Source organism: Sarcophilus harrisii, chromosome 1, assembly GCF_902635505.1.
Source record: "Sarcophilus harrisii chromosome 1, mSarHar1.11, whole genome shotgun sequence".
In the NCBI taxonomy this organism is placed as follows: Eukaryota; Metazoa; Chordata; class Mammalia; order Dasyuromorphia; family Dasyuridae; genus Sarcophilus; species Sarcophilus harrisii.
The window spans coordinates 711,601,567-711,618,646 of NC_045426.1; the positions used below are offsets into that span (position 1 = coordinate 711,601,567).

Genomic DNA, 17,080 nt, shown 5'->3' on the forward strand with positions numbered 1-17,080 from the left:
TGGATGTGTGGAAATCTGAGTGACAGAGTCAGTGTGTGAGATTGTGTGTACATGTAAGTGAATCTAGGAGTGTGACTTTGGGAGAGTGTTTGTGTAACTGTGTATGTGTGTGTGTGTGAGAGAGAGAGCACTTGTGTGTGTTCCCAAGAGCACCAGTGTAAGGGGACACCCTGGATTAAAAGAGCAGATTTTCCTGCCCTGAGAAAGAATGGGTGACAAATCGATTTCCTCTTACCCTAGCCCAGAATGCCATCTGTCAGGCTCTGTAACCTCTGTAACATGTGCTCACACACGCACACACGTATTAGGGTGGCTGGGTTGTATTTCTCCTGCTTGATCTTAGCCAAACAAAGCTCTGATGTCGTCTCCTCTCTCTCTCTCTCTACATCCCTATAGAGATTTCCCTTATTTTGGCTCAAAGTCTCCATTACTGTCTCTGAATTCTCTCTCTACTCAAATCAAGGAGGCAAGATTTGTCCTCTGAAGATCTGGGTCCAACCCTAGTAGCTAAATCTATGATCCCAGGTCCTTCCTTGGAAATATCACAGCTCTGGGAGTCACTTCTCTTCTTTATCTGTTCCCTCAACTATAAAATGGGTCTAATGACACTTTCCCTAGCTCCTTCACAGAGCGATGGGAGCCTGGCTAACTTGGTCTTCTAAAAGGCTGGTTTGCCCTCTTCCTTTTATCTGTGGGAGCAGTGAGGTCCCAGAGACTCTCTTGCTTTCCATAATGTGTCCTTTCTGGCCCTGGCCAGAGATGGGGGGGAAAATCAACTCAGTAAGCTTGGGATTGCTAGCCCCAGGACCTTCGGGAAAATCGGTGCTTCTGGTCCCTGGCAGCAGAAATAAACTGATCTTAGCAGCCATCCCTGTCTCCCAAGGGCCCTCAGGGAGGCAGGACAACTGTGATGGGGCAGGTCCCGTGCCAGAGGAACGTTCCCTGCACCCCCTTTCCTTGAGCAGAAATTCCATTTCCCAGGTGGGTGGCTGGGTGAAATCTTGGGCACTCGAAGTCATATAGACCACAGGCCCAGGTCTCCAGAGGGAGAAAAGCGTCCAGCTTCTAATCAGAGAGAGATGTGCTCATGTTGTTACAAAGTCTTTGGCCCCAAGACTGCTTTGTTCCTCCACTCTCTTTTCTGTAGCAGATTTCTGAAGAGTCCAGGCTTCCCCCCACTCTCTACCCCCCATCCCCAGTCTGACACCGATTCACTCTGGAACCCTCAGCGTCATTTCCGCATTTTGGGCCTCAGCTTCAATCTCTGTAAACAAGGAGACTGATCTCCTCAATTCCCAAGACTTAGCACTTTTTTGAAAAATGGAAACAAAGGCCCAGAAGGAGGAGAGGGGCTTTCCTGGGTTCCCATAACAAAGAGGAAGTCAGGTTTTGTGACTCCTAAGAACTTTTGAGGTTGCTGCCTCTTGAAGCCACCTCCTCCCCTCATCCCTCTAGCCCCTTGGCCATTCACCTCACAGGCTTCTTTTCTCTGGGGTGACTCCTCGGGGGGATTGAGTCGGAAAGAGGGGAGAGGGTCTGAGCACTTGAGGAGAAGTGGGGGAGGAACGGGGACTTGGTGGCTATTTCCAAGGACAAACACAAACATACATCATCTCAAATATCAGAAATCTCTCTGTGATGCTTTCCAGGGCTCAGCCCTCCAAAAGAATAGGATGAATGGGGCTGGAGTCAGCATCTGGTTCCCATCAATTGCAGAGAAAAAGAAGGCAGCCTGGAGAGTGGACTTGTGTTCTCTTCTTCCCTGGAAGAGTGAGTCAGCGTTGTATCCCCTCTGACCCAGGGCCATTTTTTTGCTCATCCCTGCCAATTTTGGCCCAGCCTGCCCCACTCTGGGGCTAAAATCCAGGCACCCCTTGAAAGATCATCTTATCTAATGCCCTCATTTTATTGAGACTGAGGATCAGGGAAGGGGGACTAGGCGACCTTGTAGGGGGTCTTTCCATTAGTAATAGTTCTGTTTGATATAATTTGTACAAAATTACATTCTCTTCTTCCAATTACTAAATACTTTCCCCAGAATTGCCCTACTAGGAGGCATATAGTGGAGAAAACTGAGACACAAAGGAGAAAGAGAGACAGAGAAAGACATATACACAGAGAAAGAGAGACAGAGACAGAGACACACAGACAGACAGAAATACAGAGAGACAGACAGAGATGAGAGGGAGATAGGAATGGACGAAGGGGGAGAAAAAGATGGAGAAAGAGACAGAGGCAGACAGAGATAGGAGAGAGACAGACACAAGAAACAGAGACAAAGACAGACACAGAGACAGAGAAATGAGAGAGACAGAGACAAAGAGACAAGAGACAGACACACAGAGACACAGAGACACAAATTTTTTCCCATCTGGGTCTCAGTTTTGTTGCCATTTCGGAAGAGAGTCATGGCTCCTGCTTTTTCATTCACGGAACTGTGGCAGGATAAAATGTCACCACAGAAAGTGGAGGATGGGTTAGAAATGATGTCCTTAGAAAACTCAGGGTTCTAGGGACTTGGGGAGGGCAGAGGAAGATCTTCCAGGTAGTGTTTGCTATAGAAGGAACAGGGCTGAATTTAGAGTTCTGTGAACTGGAATTGAACCCTGGATCTGACTTCTTAATACCCATGTGACCTTGGCAAATTTATTTGGCCTCTCTGGGCCTCAGTTTACTCATCTATAAAGTGAGGGGGTTAGACAAGAAGCCTCTTGAGTCTCACATGACCCTAAATTAATGATTTCATGGTTAGGATCCTGCTCAATCATGACAATCCTGAGTTTCTGCCCTCAGGGGCAAGGTAGGGGGAGACTCAGAGGCCTGTTCCTGTTGTGACTTCTCTGGCAGGGCTGGTCCGTACTCAGAAGCAATCAGCTTCATATCTGGGGGCAGAACTCACCTCCCTGCCCAAAGCTCTGGGCCTAAAATGGCAGGAAGTCGTCCACTTCCACCCTGAGGAAGGGGTTGAACCAGGTCCGGATTCGCCAGAGAGTCCTCTGGCCAATGATTGGGGGAAGAAGGCACTCATAGGGGGTGGGGTTCACTATATACATATAAAACAAGACGCTGCAGACCAACAGGCACAAACCGGCCTTGCTGAAGAAGGTCCAGGATTTCCTGAGGGCATAGGAGGGAAGAGGAGAAGAGATGAAGTGGGAGGAAGTGCCTCCCTGACACTGCTCTGCCGGGCAGGGTGCCCTAGCCTAGGGCAGAAAGCACGGGATTCGGACAAGCATCCCAGCTCGGTCACTACTTCCCCATGGGATCTTGGCTGGGCTGCTCAGCTCTCCAAGCTTTGGGTTCCAGTTACATAAAATGAGAGATGCCGTCTAGACACCTAAGCTTTCTCCCAGCTTTGACATCTTATGTTCTAGTGGAGGGGTCCTCAAACTATGGCCCACGGGCCAGATACAGCAGCTGAGGACGTTTATCCCCCTCACCCAGGGCTATGAAGTTTCTTTATTTAAAGGCCCACAAAACGAAGTTTTTGTCCAGCCCTCCAACAGTCTAAGGGACAGTGAACTGGCCCCCTCTTTAAAAAGTTTGAGGACCCCTGTCATCTAGTGTTTACGTTCCTTGTTCTAGGAACTCTTTCAGCTCACATTTTTTGTTCTGAGATTTCTTCTAACGTTCTGTGTTCTGAGGCTTCTCCCGCCACTATTCTATGATCTTATTATTTTGAGGGGCTTGGGGGAAAAACCAATAGAATTGCCAAAGAAGTTCATTTCAACCCTCTGTCCTCGATAATTGTGGGTACAGTAGAGTTTTGAGCTAGGAGTTTTGGTCCTAAAGAGATCAAGAATTGGAGCACGGATTATGTTCTCAGAAGCCACCATCTACTGCTTAGAATGCTTCCATCACTGAACATTCTAACTTTAGCATTTCAGAGAGCACCCAGGGCCCAGTCAGTCAAGGAATCCTTTCTGAAATGTTCATGGGGGATAGGGGAGGTGGGAAGCTCTGCTTGAACCACTCCTGTGCCAAGAGGCTCACTACTTCTAGAGGCAGGCCATTTTATTATCGGAGAACTCTAATCATTAGTTTAATACCTTTTAACTTCCAGTTGGTGTTCTTGTTTCTGCCCTGTGGAGCCCAGCAGCAAAAGGCAAATCTTTTTTTCATTTAACAGTCTCTTAAATACAGGAAACCAGCTACCAAGCCATCTCCTTGCGCTAAAATTGCCAAATTGCTTAAGTTGATTCTTATACAACATGGTCTTTGGGCCCTTTACCCATCTCAGGTGCTCTTCTCTGGACACTTTCCACTTTATCAATATCCTCTCTAAAAATGTGGCGCCCAGAACTGTCTGAACCCATCTCAGCTGCCCTTCTCTGGACACTCTCCAGTTTATCAATATTCTCCCTAAAATATGGTGCCCAGAACTGCCTGAACTTCTCAAGAGATGATCTGACAGGGTAGAAGACCATAGGATCATTTCCTCTTTATTCCCGGACACTGCCTCTTGATACAACCTAAGATCCCATTGACTTTCTTGGTTGCTGCCCCATATTACTCTTGTCATATGAACCTTGAAGTTCACTGAGACCATCAGATCTTTTGAGGCAAACTTGGAAAGGTGGTTTTTAAAAACCCTCAAACTCAAACCCTCAAAAACATGATTATATTTTTTATCCCTTTTAATGTCCTTTTATTAGATTTAACTCAATATCCTAGCCTGCCAGAGTCTTTATTTGGCTCTTCATTTAGTAATTCAGTACATTAACCATCCCCCCTAGTATTCAACAAATTTCAGCTGCTATTCTATCCAAGTCACCCATAAGAATATTAAGCCACAGAGACCAAGGATAGATCCCTGAGGCATTCCACTGGTGGCATTTACCCACCCACCCCAACTGGGATCATGCTCTCTCCCACCCCTGCCATCGATAATTTGTGGGTCTCATTGAGCACAACTATGACCAACGAATGGCAAAGCTTGTTGTGTTTCTCCAGGGATTGCCTTGATATGATGTGCTGACCCAAACCACCCTTGAAATTTCTTGTCCTTGGGGCTGAGTTTCCCATGGAATGTAATGGGAAAACTCCACCTACCTGGTCCAGCAGTTGTCATCTTCTTGTACACAGGGTGGTGGCGGCTGAGGTGACTAGGGCAGAAGGAGACAGGGAGGAGCTTACTGGGGGCTGGGAAATGGAAAGGACCTCCCATTCACCCTCCTCCATTTTAACCTGTGGCTCGGAGACATTACAAGATGGAGGACCTCAGGATTATGTGTTTAGAATTGGAAGGAGTTTATAGACCATTCAGGCCAAACTTTTACGGGAAACTTGGACTCGGAGAAATAATGGCCCTTTGGTTCTAACCTTGACTTCCCAGTTGACCATCGTGTCTGTGTGCATATAAAATGCTCCTTTATACACAGACAGCTCATTATACAGCACGCTTACTAAAATCGGTTCCCTATGGGGACAACATCCAAATAGAAGAAGTATATTTCTCATTAAAAGCCAAGGTTAAAAGCTGTGAAAGGACACCGAGCCCAAAGTCAGATTCACTTCCTAACTTGGAAATTGACTACAGTAACAGTCTTGGGCAGACGAGAGTTTAAAGGATTAGGGTGATATTGGGCAAATCACTTAAGCAGTCTGGGACTCGGGGACCTCAGACCATAGAACATAAAACACATCAGAGCTTAGAGATCACCCAGCCTAGTGATTCTCAACTTGTGGATCATAACTCCTGACTGGGGGAGGAGGGGTGGTTCAGAGAGTTATTGCCAAGGGAGTGAGAAGCCATGTATGAACCAAGCATTGTCATTTCAATTTTACCCAGAACCAACAAAACTTGTGCTATGATTTCAGCTGTATGTATGTGGGGAGGGGGGGTTCATGAAGCTTTTTGGCATTAAAAGGGGGGCCCCTCCAGGATTTCCTAGTTGAAAATATTGGGAAGTAATGCCCAAATTTTTCCCCTTCTCCCAGATTTTTTTTTATCAGTCATTTCATTCATATTTAACTCTGTAACCCCATTTGGGATTTTCTTGACAAAGCTACTGAGGTGATATGCCCTTTCCTTCTCCAGCTCATGTTATAAATGAGAAAACTGAGGCAGAGAAGGTTAAGTGATTTGCCCAGGATCGCCCAACTAGTAAGTGTCTGACACTGGATTTGAATCCAAACCTTCTTGATTGCAGACCCATTGTTCTACCCATCAGAGAGCCAGCTAGCTGCCCAGAATTTTACTGAAGGGAAAAAATGGAAGTCTAGTGAGGGAAAACTTATCCAAGATCATGCAGTGAACTGGGGATGGGGCAGGGCTGGTCTGCTCTTTTTCCCGAGCCCACCTGCCTCACTTAAAAAATATTTGGCTCCCACTGACTAACTTGGTGGGAGCAGGAAGGAAAGAAAAGGATGCTCACCTTTTTTTCTGGTATAACCAAGCCTCTCCTGGTCAGACTTTGACTTTGGGCCTTGTCCCTGCGCAAATCCAAGACAGCAGAGACTGTTCCAGAAGCCCTGGGAAATCCAGTTTTCCATGGGCACAGTTCTGCTCTCCCTGGATGTGTGATTGGGGGAGGGAGAGGGTGTCCTGGGATGAAGGTGGCAAGGATGTCTATTAGGCTGGACCCTCCTTCCCCACTTCCTCCACACTCTGAATCTTATTGGGGGTGGGGTGGGTGGGTTAGTGGAGACAGAGCAGCTCCTGCTCTCCATCTATGGGAGGGGGAGGCAGCAGGAGGGAAGGGGGCAGTTCTGGCAGGGCTCATGGCTACACTCAGTGGGGGGGGGGGGGCTATTTGCCTATATTCACCGAAGAATTTCCATTCGAATGTCTTCTACCTCATCTAACACAGTTCGGATATCCTTTTTGAGATTCTGAAACCCAGAAACAGAGGAAAGAGCCTCTGTATTTTCTCAGCCGCCTCCTGCCCCACCCCTTCACTGCTGCTGGGTGTTGACCCTCTACTTCTTTTCCCCCAGTCTATTTGTCCTCATCCACTCCTCCCAAGCCGTCCCCCAGTCCTGTCTCTTTTTTCATTCTACTGCCCTCTGCTGGCTGGCTGCTCCATCTTTTGCATCCTCAAGTCCCCCCAGCCCAGTTTCCTCTTCCATTCCCTCAGCCCACTCTCATCTGGTCCCTGAGAGATCCCTCTGCCCTAAATGCTTGGGATATCTGGGTGGCTGGGGCTCTTCTGAGCTACTGGGTCTCTGGGGAAATGAGTTTGGAAAGAGCTGCCTCTTATAGAAAGGGAAAGAGCTCTCCCGATTTCTGGGTCTGAGCAGCCCCAGCTTGGGTGCCCTCTAGCCCTTCTCTGCCTCTGCTTCTGCCCTAGCCTAGCTCAGGGGCTCCCCACAGGTTTGGTTGGGACCAATAACCCCTCCCCCCCCGTTCCCGCCCGGGAGACCCATCAGCCTACCAGAAGACCTTCAGCCTGGTCAGTTAAGGACATGTGAACTTCACTCATGCCATCCCACACCTGTGCAAGGAGGAACAGCAGACCTGGCTGCTGTCATGGAGTCATGGAGTTGATCCAATTCTTCATATCTTTTCCACTACCCGCTCCACCCCCCATGATGGTCTCTACACGAGGCCGTCACTTGTTTGTCCACAGAAAACCTGCTGAAAATGTGTCCTAGACACTCCTCTGGGAACCAGAAGGGTGAGATATGACTTGGCTGTGACAGCTGTGGAACCTGAGGCAAAAATCCTTGACAGATATCGCCGAGTCTTAAATCGCCTCATCTATAAAATGGGGATGAATACCTACCTCACAGGGCTGCTCTACAATTGAATGTTATCCTTTCCATCACTAATACCATCGGTTTCCTATTCTCTTGTTCTCAGAGAATGACAAAAGGCTCTCAATTTAAAACGAGCAATCGTTCAGTCATTTTTCTGTCACATCCGGCTCTTTATGATTTCATTTGGGTTTTTTTTTGGCAAAGACACCAAAGTGCTTTGCCACTTCCTTTTCCAGCTTATTTTACAGATGAAGAAACTGAGGCAGATGGGATAAAGTGAGTTGCCCAGGGTCACACACAGAAGAAACTAAATTCAAGAGAGCCTCATAGGATCTCAGAACTTCCCAGTAGTTTAGAGGTCAACAGGCCAATTGGTACCCAAACGAAAGGTCAAGTGACATGATCAGGAAAATCTCCAATCAATGATGGAGACAGAGCTAAGACTTTCTGACCACCAAGCCTCTGTTCAAATTCCCACTATGTTAAGCCTACCTTCCTCTAGAAAGAATACACACATAGATCCTTACATCCATGTATATTATACATTTACAAATAGATAAAAATTTGATCCTTATTTAAAGCTCAGGTAGTTTTTATATTATCCCCACTATACAGATTAGAAAACAGACTTGTTCAGAATCAACTGTTTCTAATTCTTAGAAATTTACTTTTAAAGCCCAGGTGGCGTTTATATTATCCCCACTATACAGATAAGGAAACTGAGACTTGCTCAGAATCAAAGCTGGTCAGTGTCTGAAACAGGATTTGAACTCAGGTCTTCTGATTCCAAGCCCAACCCCTGGTTGTTCATCCTTGAACCACTCTGCCCTCTCACCACATCCCATCAACAAATTGCTTAAAGCTATCCTAGAATTTAGTAAACAAAGTATCTTAGAATCCATGAAACAGTCTTTTCAGAAGGGTTTTAGATGATGGAAAAAGTGTTTCTAATTCTTAGAAACATACAATCTAACGCTTAGACTCTTGCCATTAAAGGCACAAAAAAATCCACTCTCCCTAGAAACAAAGTCTCTTAGAATTTTGGCAATAAAATTGAATAATCTTAGAAATCGAGTCTTAGAAGTATCTTAAAGTACAAACACATACAGATGGGCTTTGAGTTCCTGAGTTTTGTTAACATGGTATCTTATAGAACGATATTTCTTAGAATTTTAGGAACAAAATATGAAAAATTCTAAGAAAATAGTGTCCGGATTTTAGAGACAAATTATTTTAGAAATAATAGCGGACTTTTCCAAAGGTTTCCCTATTCAGATATAGAGTGTTCGATTCTCAGAATTATTCAGAGACTGAAACCTTTAGAGACAGAGGAGTTGAATCTACCAGAACATGTTAAACTTTAGAAAGTGAATCTTAAATTGAGTTAGAAGACTCGATTGTTGCTAGATGTTACCATGGAGGCAAATCATAGAAGACTCTGAACTCAGTTTTCCCATCTGTAAATGGGGAGAACAATAATATAAAAATTTTCACCAGATCATGGGTTGAGGACCCTTTTAAGAAAGCTTGTCAGGAAATGCCATCTGCAACCAGAAAAAGAACTAGGGAGACTGAATGTAAATGAACACATGTTATGTTCACATCTTTTTTCTGTTTTTTAAAAATCTCTCCCATGATTTTTCCTTTTTGCTCTGATTTTTCTCTCCCAATATGATTCATAAAGCAATGTGTATTAAAAATAAAGAAGAGATCTTGTTAACCCCATCACTTTTCTAGCTGGGGAAGCTGAGGCCCGTGGAGGGGCTTGTTCAGACTCTCGTGACCCAGATTCAGTCTCAGATCTCCTGCCCCCAGCCTGAGTGAGGCTCTTGGGACCCACTACTGCCTTGATCACTTTTGACAACTACAGAACTTGGCAAACTTGACGCTCTTTAAAAAACAGCAGTGATTGTTGCTATTGTGGTGGTTATTATTATTTGGGGGGATTCAGGGGCAGGGCAGCAGGGAGCAGTAAGAAATTTAGGCTCCAGTCACCCCCGGCCCAAGTCTCGTCACTGGTTTCCCCTCATAGACCCAAGGGTGGGAACGTGTGGACTACGCCAAAGTCTGGCGGGGAAGCTGGGCCTTAGCTGGGGTCAGTTGGTTGGGAGACTGGGGAAGAGACTGGATGACCCTTAAGAGATCCCAACCCAGCGGAGGAGATTGGTGTTTTACCTCTGTGATGGACGTCTTCTTTCTCTCAAATGACAGCCTCATCTTTTGCAGCTCTTTCTGAGGGCCAGAAAGGGGAGCTTAGGAGGGCAGCTCAGCAGACTGAGCTGTGACTGCCCTCCGGCGGGGGCAGTGCCAGGGAAGACGGAGCCATCCAGGATGGAGCAGAGATTCCGAGGAGGGGAGGCCTGTCAGTGGGCAATAAACCCTGCCCTCTGCCACCCCTAGCCGGAGCTCGGGGCCCTTCCTTGCAGGCAGATGGGGGTGAGGTTCTGGGGGAATGAGGAGAATGAGGAGAAGTGGGGAAACATCTGGCAGGTGAGTGTGTGTGTGAGTCCTTCCTGCCTGCAATGGGCCCAGACCTCTTCTTCCCCTCTCCCCAGGAGGCGGTCAGTACCCAGAATTCCGAGCAGTAGTACTACCTCCCCAGGGCATCTCTCTGCAGGGGCCCTTAGGATGATAGGACGGTGAGCTGGGGGAGACCGACTCTCAGGAAACTGGCTCCAATCCTTGAATAACCACATCCCGGTACCGTCAGAGCCACAACTTATACCCAAAGGAAGCCCAGGGCTCTTTCTACCCCAGTCAGGTGCTTCTACTGTCAGAGACTCCTCTGCGATCGGAGGCCAATGGGGACCAGCCACATGGGTCAGCCTCCATTGGGACAAGTGGTCCCTCTAGACTTTGGGCTTCTGTCTTACCTGGGACTTTTCTGTGAAGGGATCCTCACGAGGGCAGATTTTTTGTTTTAGCACCTGTACTGTCCTTGGCTCATCCATCATCTGGGGACACTCCTTGTCCTGGGACATTCCAGGGAGCCCCAAGAAAGTTATTTACCACAGCTGGGCCAGGGGAGGGGGAGCCCTCCTATTCTGACCCACTGCCCCTCCTTCTCCTGCCTCCGTCCCTGCCCCCAGGTTCTCCCCCACTCCCAGCCCAGCATCCTCCTTCAGGTTAAGCACCCCGGCTCCCACTCCCTCCATCTCCATAGGCTGCTGGGATCCTGGGCCCTCACCCAGGCCAGGATCTGTAACTGGCGCTGATGGTTGGGACACACGGGAATAAAGTCCTGCCTTATCTCCCTCGGCTCCATGATGTCTTCAAGTCGTCCCCTCAGCTCCTGGTTCATATCTTTCTGTAAAGAGAGGTGGAGAGGATGCCAGGTAGAGAGGATCCAGGCTAACTTCCCTGTTCTGCTCCTTATTACCCATGAGATCTTAGAAGTAAGTCTCCTAGTCTCTGTGCCTCGGTGGCAAAATGAATGAGTCAGGTTAAATGACTTAAAGTCTCTTTTTATCTGGGCAGCTGGGTGGTGCAGTGGATAGAGCACCAGCCCTGAAGTCAGGAGGACCTGAGTTTAAATGTAGTCTCAGACATTTAACACTTCCTGGCCATGTGACCCTGGACAAGTCACTTAACCTCAATTGCCTCAGCAAAAACAAACAAATTAAAAATAAATGTCCCTTTTATCTCTAAAGCTCATTCAATTGGAAGAAGCTCAATAGGCCCATTTTTCTGATGGGAACACTGAGCCTGGGCCCTGCCGGGGATCAGGTGGGGAGCTGTTTCTATTTTTTCTTCTTCTTGTATTTCTCCATGTGACTGGGAGTAGGATAAAACCAGAAAGTCCAGCTCTAAAATCTGCCCAAATTCTGGCTCTGGGCTCATTCCCTTCTCCAGCCTCTGTCCTGTCCCTTGCTTATTCCCTTCACAGCAGCCACTCTGCACTTCAGTGTGCCCTGCTTTCTGAGAAGGGGGTAGGACTCTCCAAAGCTGCCATTTGGGGGAGAGGAGAGGGCAACAAGTCGGAGAGAAAGGAGAGGGGGCCACTGAGCACCTGAAGCCGGCTGTCTGCCTGGGAGGGAGTTAAGTCCCAAGAAAACCCGGGTCTGGGAAAACCGGGATGGGATTAAGACCCAAGGAATTAGCTTCTCAATCTAGCCTTCTTCACCTGCCAACTCATGAGTATAGGATCTGAAGCTGAGGGGACACTTGGAGTGAAGAATCGGAGCTGGGAGGGCCTTAGAACAGGGGATGTCAGGGCTGGGAGAAGCTTTAAAAATAGGAAATCTATGCCAATAAATCAATCAACAAACATTTAATAATCACCTGGTGGATGCCCCAGGTGCTGGGGATACAAATGCCAAGAACAAATCCTTCCTTGAAAAAAATAATTACATTTACAGATGGGGAAATTGGGATCAAAGAACTTAAGTAAAATGTCCATAGGCATGCACCTAGTAAGTACATAGCCCCTTGGCCACCTGGCTCTCTCACATGCTGTGGCCAAGTCCCTGAGCGTTCCTTCTGTGCCTCATCTAAGACAGGGACAAAGTTATTTGGCATCCTCCCCCCAGAGCCGTCGCGAAGCAGTAAAAAACACAACAAAACCTTATGGTGCAGGAGGAATGGGTTCTTATTATGAGCTCCCCGTTGCACGTGCAGGGCCCCCTTCACTGACTTCCTGTGGCCTAGAGAGCAACAAGTCCTCAGCTGTGTCACTGGGGGCTCCAGAAAGGCTCCAGAATGAAGCAGGGCTCAAATCCTGTCTCCATGACTTGGTGCCCTGTGAGCAGGTTAATTATCCTGCTCTTTAAGGCTGTTGGATCACATGAGTTCTGAGGACTTGTGGGTAATGTCTGGGCTGGCTTTCTGGAGGTCCTTCGGACGGGCCTTGGTCTCAGCAGGATAAACATCATGAGAATGGTCAGGAATAGAGTCTAGAGCAGGGGTCCTCAAACTTTTTAAACAGAGGCCAGTTCACTGTCCCTCAGACTGTTGGAGGCCGGACTACAGTAAAAACAGAAACTTTGTTTTGTGGGCCTTTAAATAAAGAAACTTCATAGCCCTGGGGGAGGGGGATAATTGTCCTCAACTTCCATCTGGCCCACAAGCTGTAGTTTGAGGGTCCCTGGTCTAGAGTCTTTATTCTGGCCCAGTCTTGATCTTAGTGCAGGAGGCAGGAGGCAGGAGGGCTACCAGGAGGATGGTCAAAGATGGAGTGTCTCATTTCCAGTCCTTCTCAGCCCTTAAATACCTTATTATAATTACATCATTACAGCACACTGAGCATGTGGGAACTAGAGAACCATGACATCACTGTGCTGAGTTCTAAGTACATGTGGGAACTAGAGAACCATTATTTCATCAATTACACTGAGTTAACACCTCGTTTTAAGTATCCTTGTTTCAAGTATCTTTCTCCAGAGTTTGGGCCCTCTCTACACCTTTGCATTTATGAACTCTCAAAGTCAAGAAAGGGTCATCCAGATGGAGGGACTGGAGTCCCAACGTCTTATCTTCAGTGTGAGTGAGTGTGTATGTGTGTGTGATTCCTCAAACAGCACTGTCAGGCATATTTAAGGTCACCCCATCTCTAGATCTGGAAGAGATCTTGGAGTTCACCTACTGTGTCATTTTACAGATAGGGAAACTGAGGCTCTGGGAGTCATCTGCCCACAGGTGCTTATTATCTTCTTGATACTTTCAGCTTTCTTGCTTTGGGGACACTGCTCTCTCCTGGTCCCCTTCTTCCCTGTCCTTCAGCTGCCTTTGCTGTCACGTTCTCATGTCAGATTTCCTGTGTGTGTTGCCCAAAGCTCTGCTCTTCGACTTTCTCTTACCACTGTGCCATTTGGTGATATCAATAGTTCCCAAAGGTTTAATAGACATTTTGGGGCCAATGACCCTCAGGTCCATCTGTTCTCCCCTCTACATGTAATCTCTTAACCTCAAGTTTTCCTCACTTGTGAAATAGGGAAATTAATATGAATAGCACCTACCTCACAGGGTTATTGCAAGGATCACGTGAGATAACATGTAAAGAGCAAACTTAGAACTGCTGTATCCATACGATGATGAATGGAGAGCCCTCCCCCCAATAACTCAGGCTGGTGACCTCCAGGTCAGGCTCATTGTGTCTCACACCGGCCACATCTTGCTGTTTCTACCTCCCCAGCATAGCTGGCATCTGCCCCCTGACTCAGTGGCTACCTGCTTTAGACTCATCCATTCTCTAATGGACTCATCTCCAAGCTTCGAGTCTTATTCTTTCCTTCCTCTCCCCGACCAAAATGAAGAACTATCTCACCCCCTTAACCAGAAAATGTCAATGGTTCCTTATTGCCTCTGGGCTTGAATAATTATTTGGAACTTAAAGGTCTTCACATCCTGCCCATTCCCTGTCTTTCCCAAATTTATGATGTATCATTTTCCTTTAGGTGCCCTAAAGTCCAGACAAACTGTTCTTCTTGCTGTTCTTCCCACCAGATATTCATTTTCCCATCTCTGTGCGTTTGCCCAGGCTGTCTCCCATGCCCGAATGCCCTCTCTTCTTCTCACTTTCTCTTCCTGAAAGTCTTGATTTCCTTCAAGTAGGATCTTCCACATGAAGCCTTCCTTCCCTTATTCCAGAGCTGCCTGTGCATCACTCCTTCTCCAGGTTACCTTTTGCAAATACATTCTGTCTCTACCCATACATCTACATGTTGCCTCCCCCACTAGAAAAGAAATTCTTGAGGGCGGAACTGTTTCACTTTTGACTTTGTATCCTCACCAGGGACACACTGTAAATGCTTAAATAACTGCTTGTGGATTGATTGGCATTTTTTCACCTTCCAGGTTAGAGTCTATTTTTTTTTTTGTATTTTTATTTTTTTTCACACCCAGGGTCCTGACAGGCTTTCAAATGAATAGTTTTAGAGATATAAGGAACCTAAAAACTCAATCCTCTCATTTTTCATATGGGGAAACTGAGGCACAAAGAGGCTAATTGACTTGCTGTGGAGAGTTTGAGCTCTTCCCGACTCTACCCTCTATTCATTACCCAGCACTGTTTAAGCACAGGGACAGTTTAGGGGTGCTTTGAGTTCACGAAGCCCCTACCAGTCTTTGGTTGGCCTCCTCTAGCTCCAGGATGGCGTTCCTCTCCTCACAGGGGCTCAGGTTCACCAGTGAGCAACGAAGAAGCCGGGGCTGGGCCATTACCGTGTGGGACTGCAAAGGTGGTGGTGGTGGGGGTGGAGGTGGTGGGTACCCGTGTAATCTCTCTCTGCTATAGTAGGAAGACAAAGAAACAGGCTAGTGAGTGCCGGGATCACCCTATGTTTAGGGTCACCTTGTGAAGATGAAACATGCAGGAGTAGTGGGGTGTGAGGGGTGCAGGGAGACACAGGGAAGACCCAAGGACATGGGGGGGGTGGGAGCATGCACATGTGTGTATGTGTGTGTGCTTATAGGGCATATAAGACAAGGGCACAGTGTGGGCTCAAGGACACTGCGAGAGTTGGGGACCTGGTAGGGTGTGGGGCTTGGAAGTGATAGATAGGGTGGCAGGGTGAAGGTGAGAACTGCTGGAGAGTGATGGGGCAGGGCAGGAGGTAGGAGGTTTTCAGGCTTCGGGGGACCAGGTTTTCTCCCCCAGCTTCTCTCCTTTAACAAAACTCACTACCCATACCTATAAGTAATTTGGGGTCAGCGCTTTGCCTTTGGTTCCCTTAGAGGCGGCCCCATTATTCATAGGACCAAGGCTGAGTGTCCTAGGTTAGAAAGGTCAGGGAACTGGCTTCTGATATCCTTGGGCTAGTGACTAGGGTGACCCAGAGGGGAAAACCTGGGACAGACTCTTCTGGAGAGATACCCTTCACTATGGGCTGAGAAAGATCTGGAATTGGAATTCCCAGGAACTTAGTCTCCATAAAAGATCTGGAGTCTGTCTCCTCTCTCTCTCTTACCATCCCTCAGATCCACTACCTTCTTCCCTTGCTTGACCTGTCTCTCCCTTTCTCAATCGTTTCCACTTTTTGTCTTTCCCCAGTGCCCCAGTTTTTGCCCTTCACATCTGTTCTCTCTCTCCCCGCTTTCTACCTCTTTGCCTTCATCTGTTGTTTTCTTTCTTCTCTTATCTCTACCTGTTTTTTTTTTTTAATCTCTATCTTGGTGCTACTTACCTGTCTGTTTCTTACCTGCTCTCAACTTTATGCCTAAATCTCCGTACTCTATATCTCTGTTATCTTCCTTCCTCCCTTTCTCTGTCTCTTTGTCACTGCTTTTGTCTCTGTCTCTGAATTTTGATCTGTTCTCTCTCCCTTCTGTCTCTGTAACTAGACTCTCACAAGTTGCAGTTGTTTTTTAAATACTCCATCCTTAACTTGAGGTGTGTGTGTGCCTGACCTTGAGCTTCAGCCTAGATCTCCACAGTTTTAATGGCCTAACCCAGCCCCAAACAGCTTCCCTTAACTGCTCCTGAGACAAGGAAAGATGAAATCTTTGAACTAACAGCTAGAACTCTTTGTAAACAGAGATCTAAGTCGCACTGGCCCATAGAGATTATACTGTTCAACCCCTGCTGTTTTCCAAGGATGGGAAACTGAGGTAAGGACTATGTATAGTACAGCTCCTCTCCCCACTCACTCTGCCCACGGTCTGGGTCCAAGTCCCCTGAGTACTTGCCCCCTCCTCCCTTAGGCCCAGGGGTGGGGGTCGAGTCAGTGACTTAGTTTACTCACAATTCCCCGTGTGGGTTAGTCCAGGAATCATCCATCGTGGATCCTGCTGGGAGAGAGACAGAAGTGGGCCGCTGTTTAGGGAAAGGGGAGAGGGGCCTGAGCAGAGGACTTCCGGCCCAGGGAGGGCTCAGTTTCCCTCCTTTTCAGCTCTGGGGCCCCAGTTTCTAGTGTTCCCCCCTCCCTTTCCCACCGGGGCTTTGATGTCTGACCTCAGTCCTCCCCTCCTATATAGACAATGCAGTCCAGCCCCACCTGCGGGGGCCCAATCCTCAGTCCATAGCTTGTCACAAAGGACCCTGGAGGCAAGGGCGGAGCCTAGGAAGGCTGCTGGGAGGAGGGGGAGTCACAATAGGCCCAGAGAGCTGAGCAGGGGAGGCCAGCCCCGGCCTTCTCTCAGTGGCTTCTCCCAGGTCTGCAGCCAACAATCCCCCACTAAACCCTTCAAAACTTGTCTGGGATCTTTAAAACGATAGCGTTTCCTCAGTTCCTAAAACCAGCCAACCGGTCAGTCAGTCAGTCAACAAGCATCGGTAACCGCCTACTGTATACCAGCCATTGCTAAACCCTGGGGGTAGGCAGGAAAGGCAGAGGATGCCCCCACTCTCGTACAGCAAAGGCTTAGGGGGAAAGAGCATGAGCTCTGTTTTGTTGGGTGCCAACTGGTCGGGATGTCAGATGAGCGTCTGGAGACTGGATGTTAG

General features: G+C 47.7%; 1 protein-coding gene across 6 annotated transcripts; it reads right to left on the bottom strand.

The window, feature by feature from the left end:
• Window positions 1–1,614: 1,614 nt before the first annotated feature.
• Window positions 1,615–16,644, bottom strand: LOC100924019 (coiled-coil domain-containing protein 188). Of its 6 annotated transcripts, none has more exons than XM_031949019.1 (13): window positions 16,589–16,644; window positions 16,380–16,422; window positions 14,758–14,926; window positions 10,889–11,008; window positions 10,575–10,673; window positions 9,877–9,933; window positions 7,377–7,466; window positions 6,770–6,834; window positions 6,378–6,435; window positions 5,053–5,105; window positions 4,050–4,172; window positions 2,900–3,117; window positions 1,676–1,762 (listed from the first exon to the last, which is right to left on the bottom strand). In XM_031949019.1, the coding sequence occupies exons 2-12, from the start codon at window positions 16,412–16,414 to the stop codon at window positions 2,922–2,924; spliced, it is 1,065 nt and encodes a 354-aa protein (XP_031804879.1). In that variant the 5' UTR covers window positions 16,415–16,422; window positions 16,589–16,644; the 3' UTR covers window positions 1,676–1,762; window positions 2,900–2,921. The 6 variants fall into 6 exon arrangements, with proteins under 6 accessions (XP_031804885.1, XP_031804879.1, XP_031804880.1 ...); XM_031949020.1 differs by having other exon boundaries at window positions 16,380–16,425; window positions 16,589–16,633; XM_031949023.1 differs by lacking the exon at window positions 16,589–16,644 and having other exon boundaries at window positions 7,377–7,436; window positions 16,380–16,580.
• Window positions 16,645–17,080: the final 436 nt, after the last annotated feature.

What these genes read in the sequence shown, in the direction of transcription:
- LOC100924019 (XM_031949019.1), bottom strand. Translation starts at nt 16,414, where the DNA reads ATGGATGATTCCTGGACTAACCCACACGGGGAATT. An exon ending in AGTTACAGATCCTGGCCTGG is followed by an intron (nt 10,674 to 10,888) that starts GTGAGGGCCCAG and finishes GGAATGTCCCAG; the next exon opens with GACAAGGAGTGTCCCCAGAT. An exon ending in CACCAACTGGAAGTTAAAAG is followed by an intron (nt 3,118 to 4,049) that starts GTATTAAACTAA and finishes CTATGCCCTCAG; the next exon opens with GAAATCCTGGACCTTCTTCA.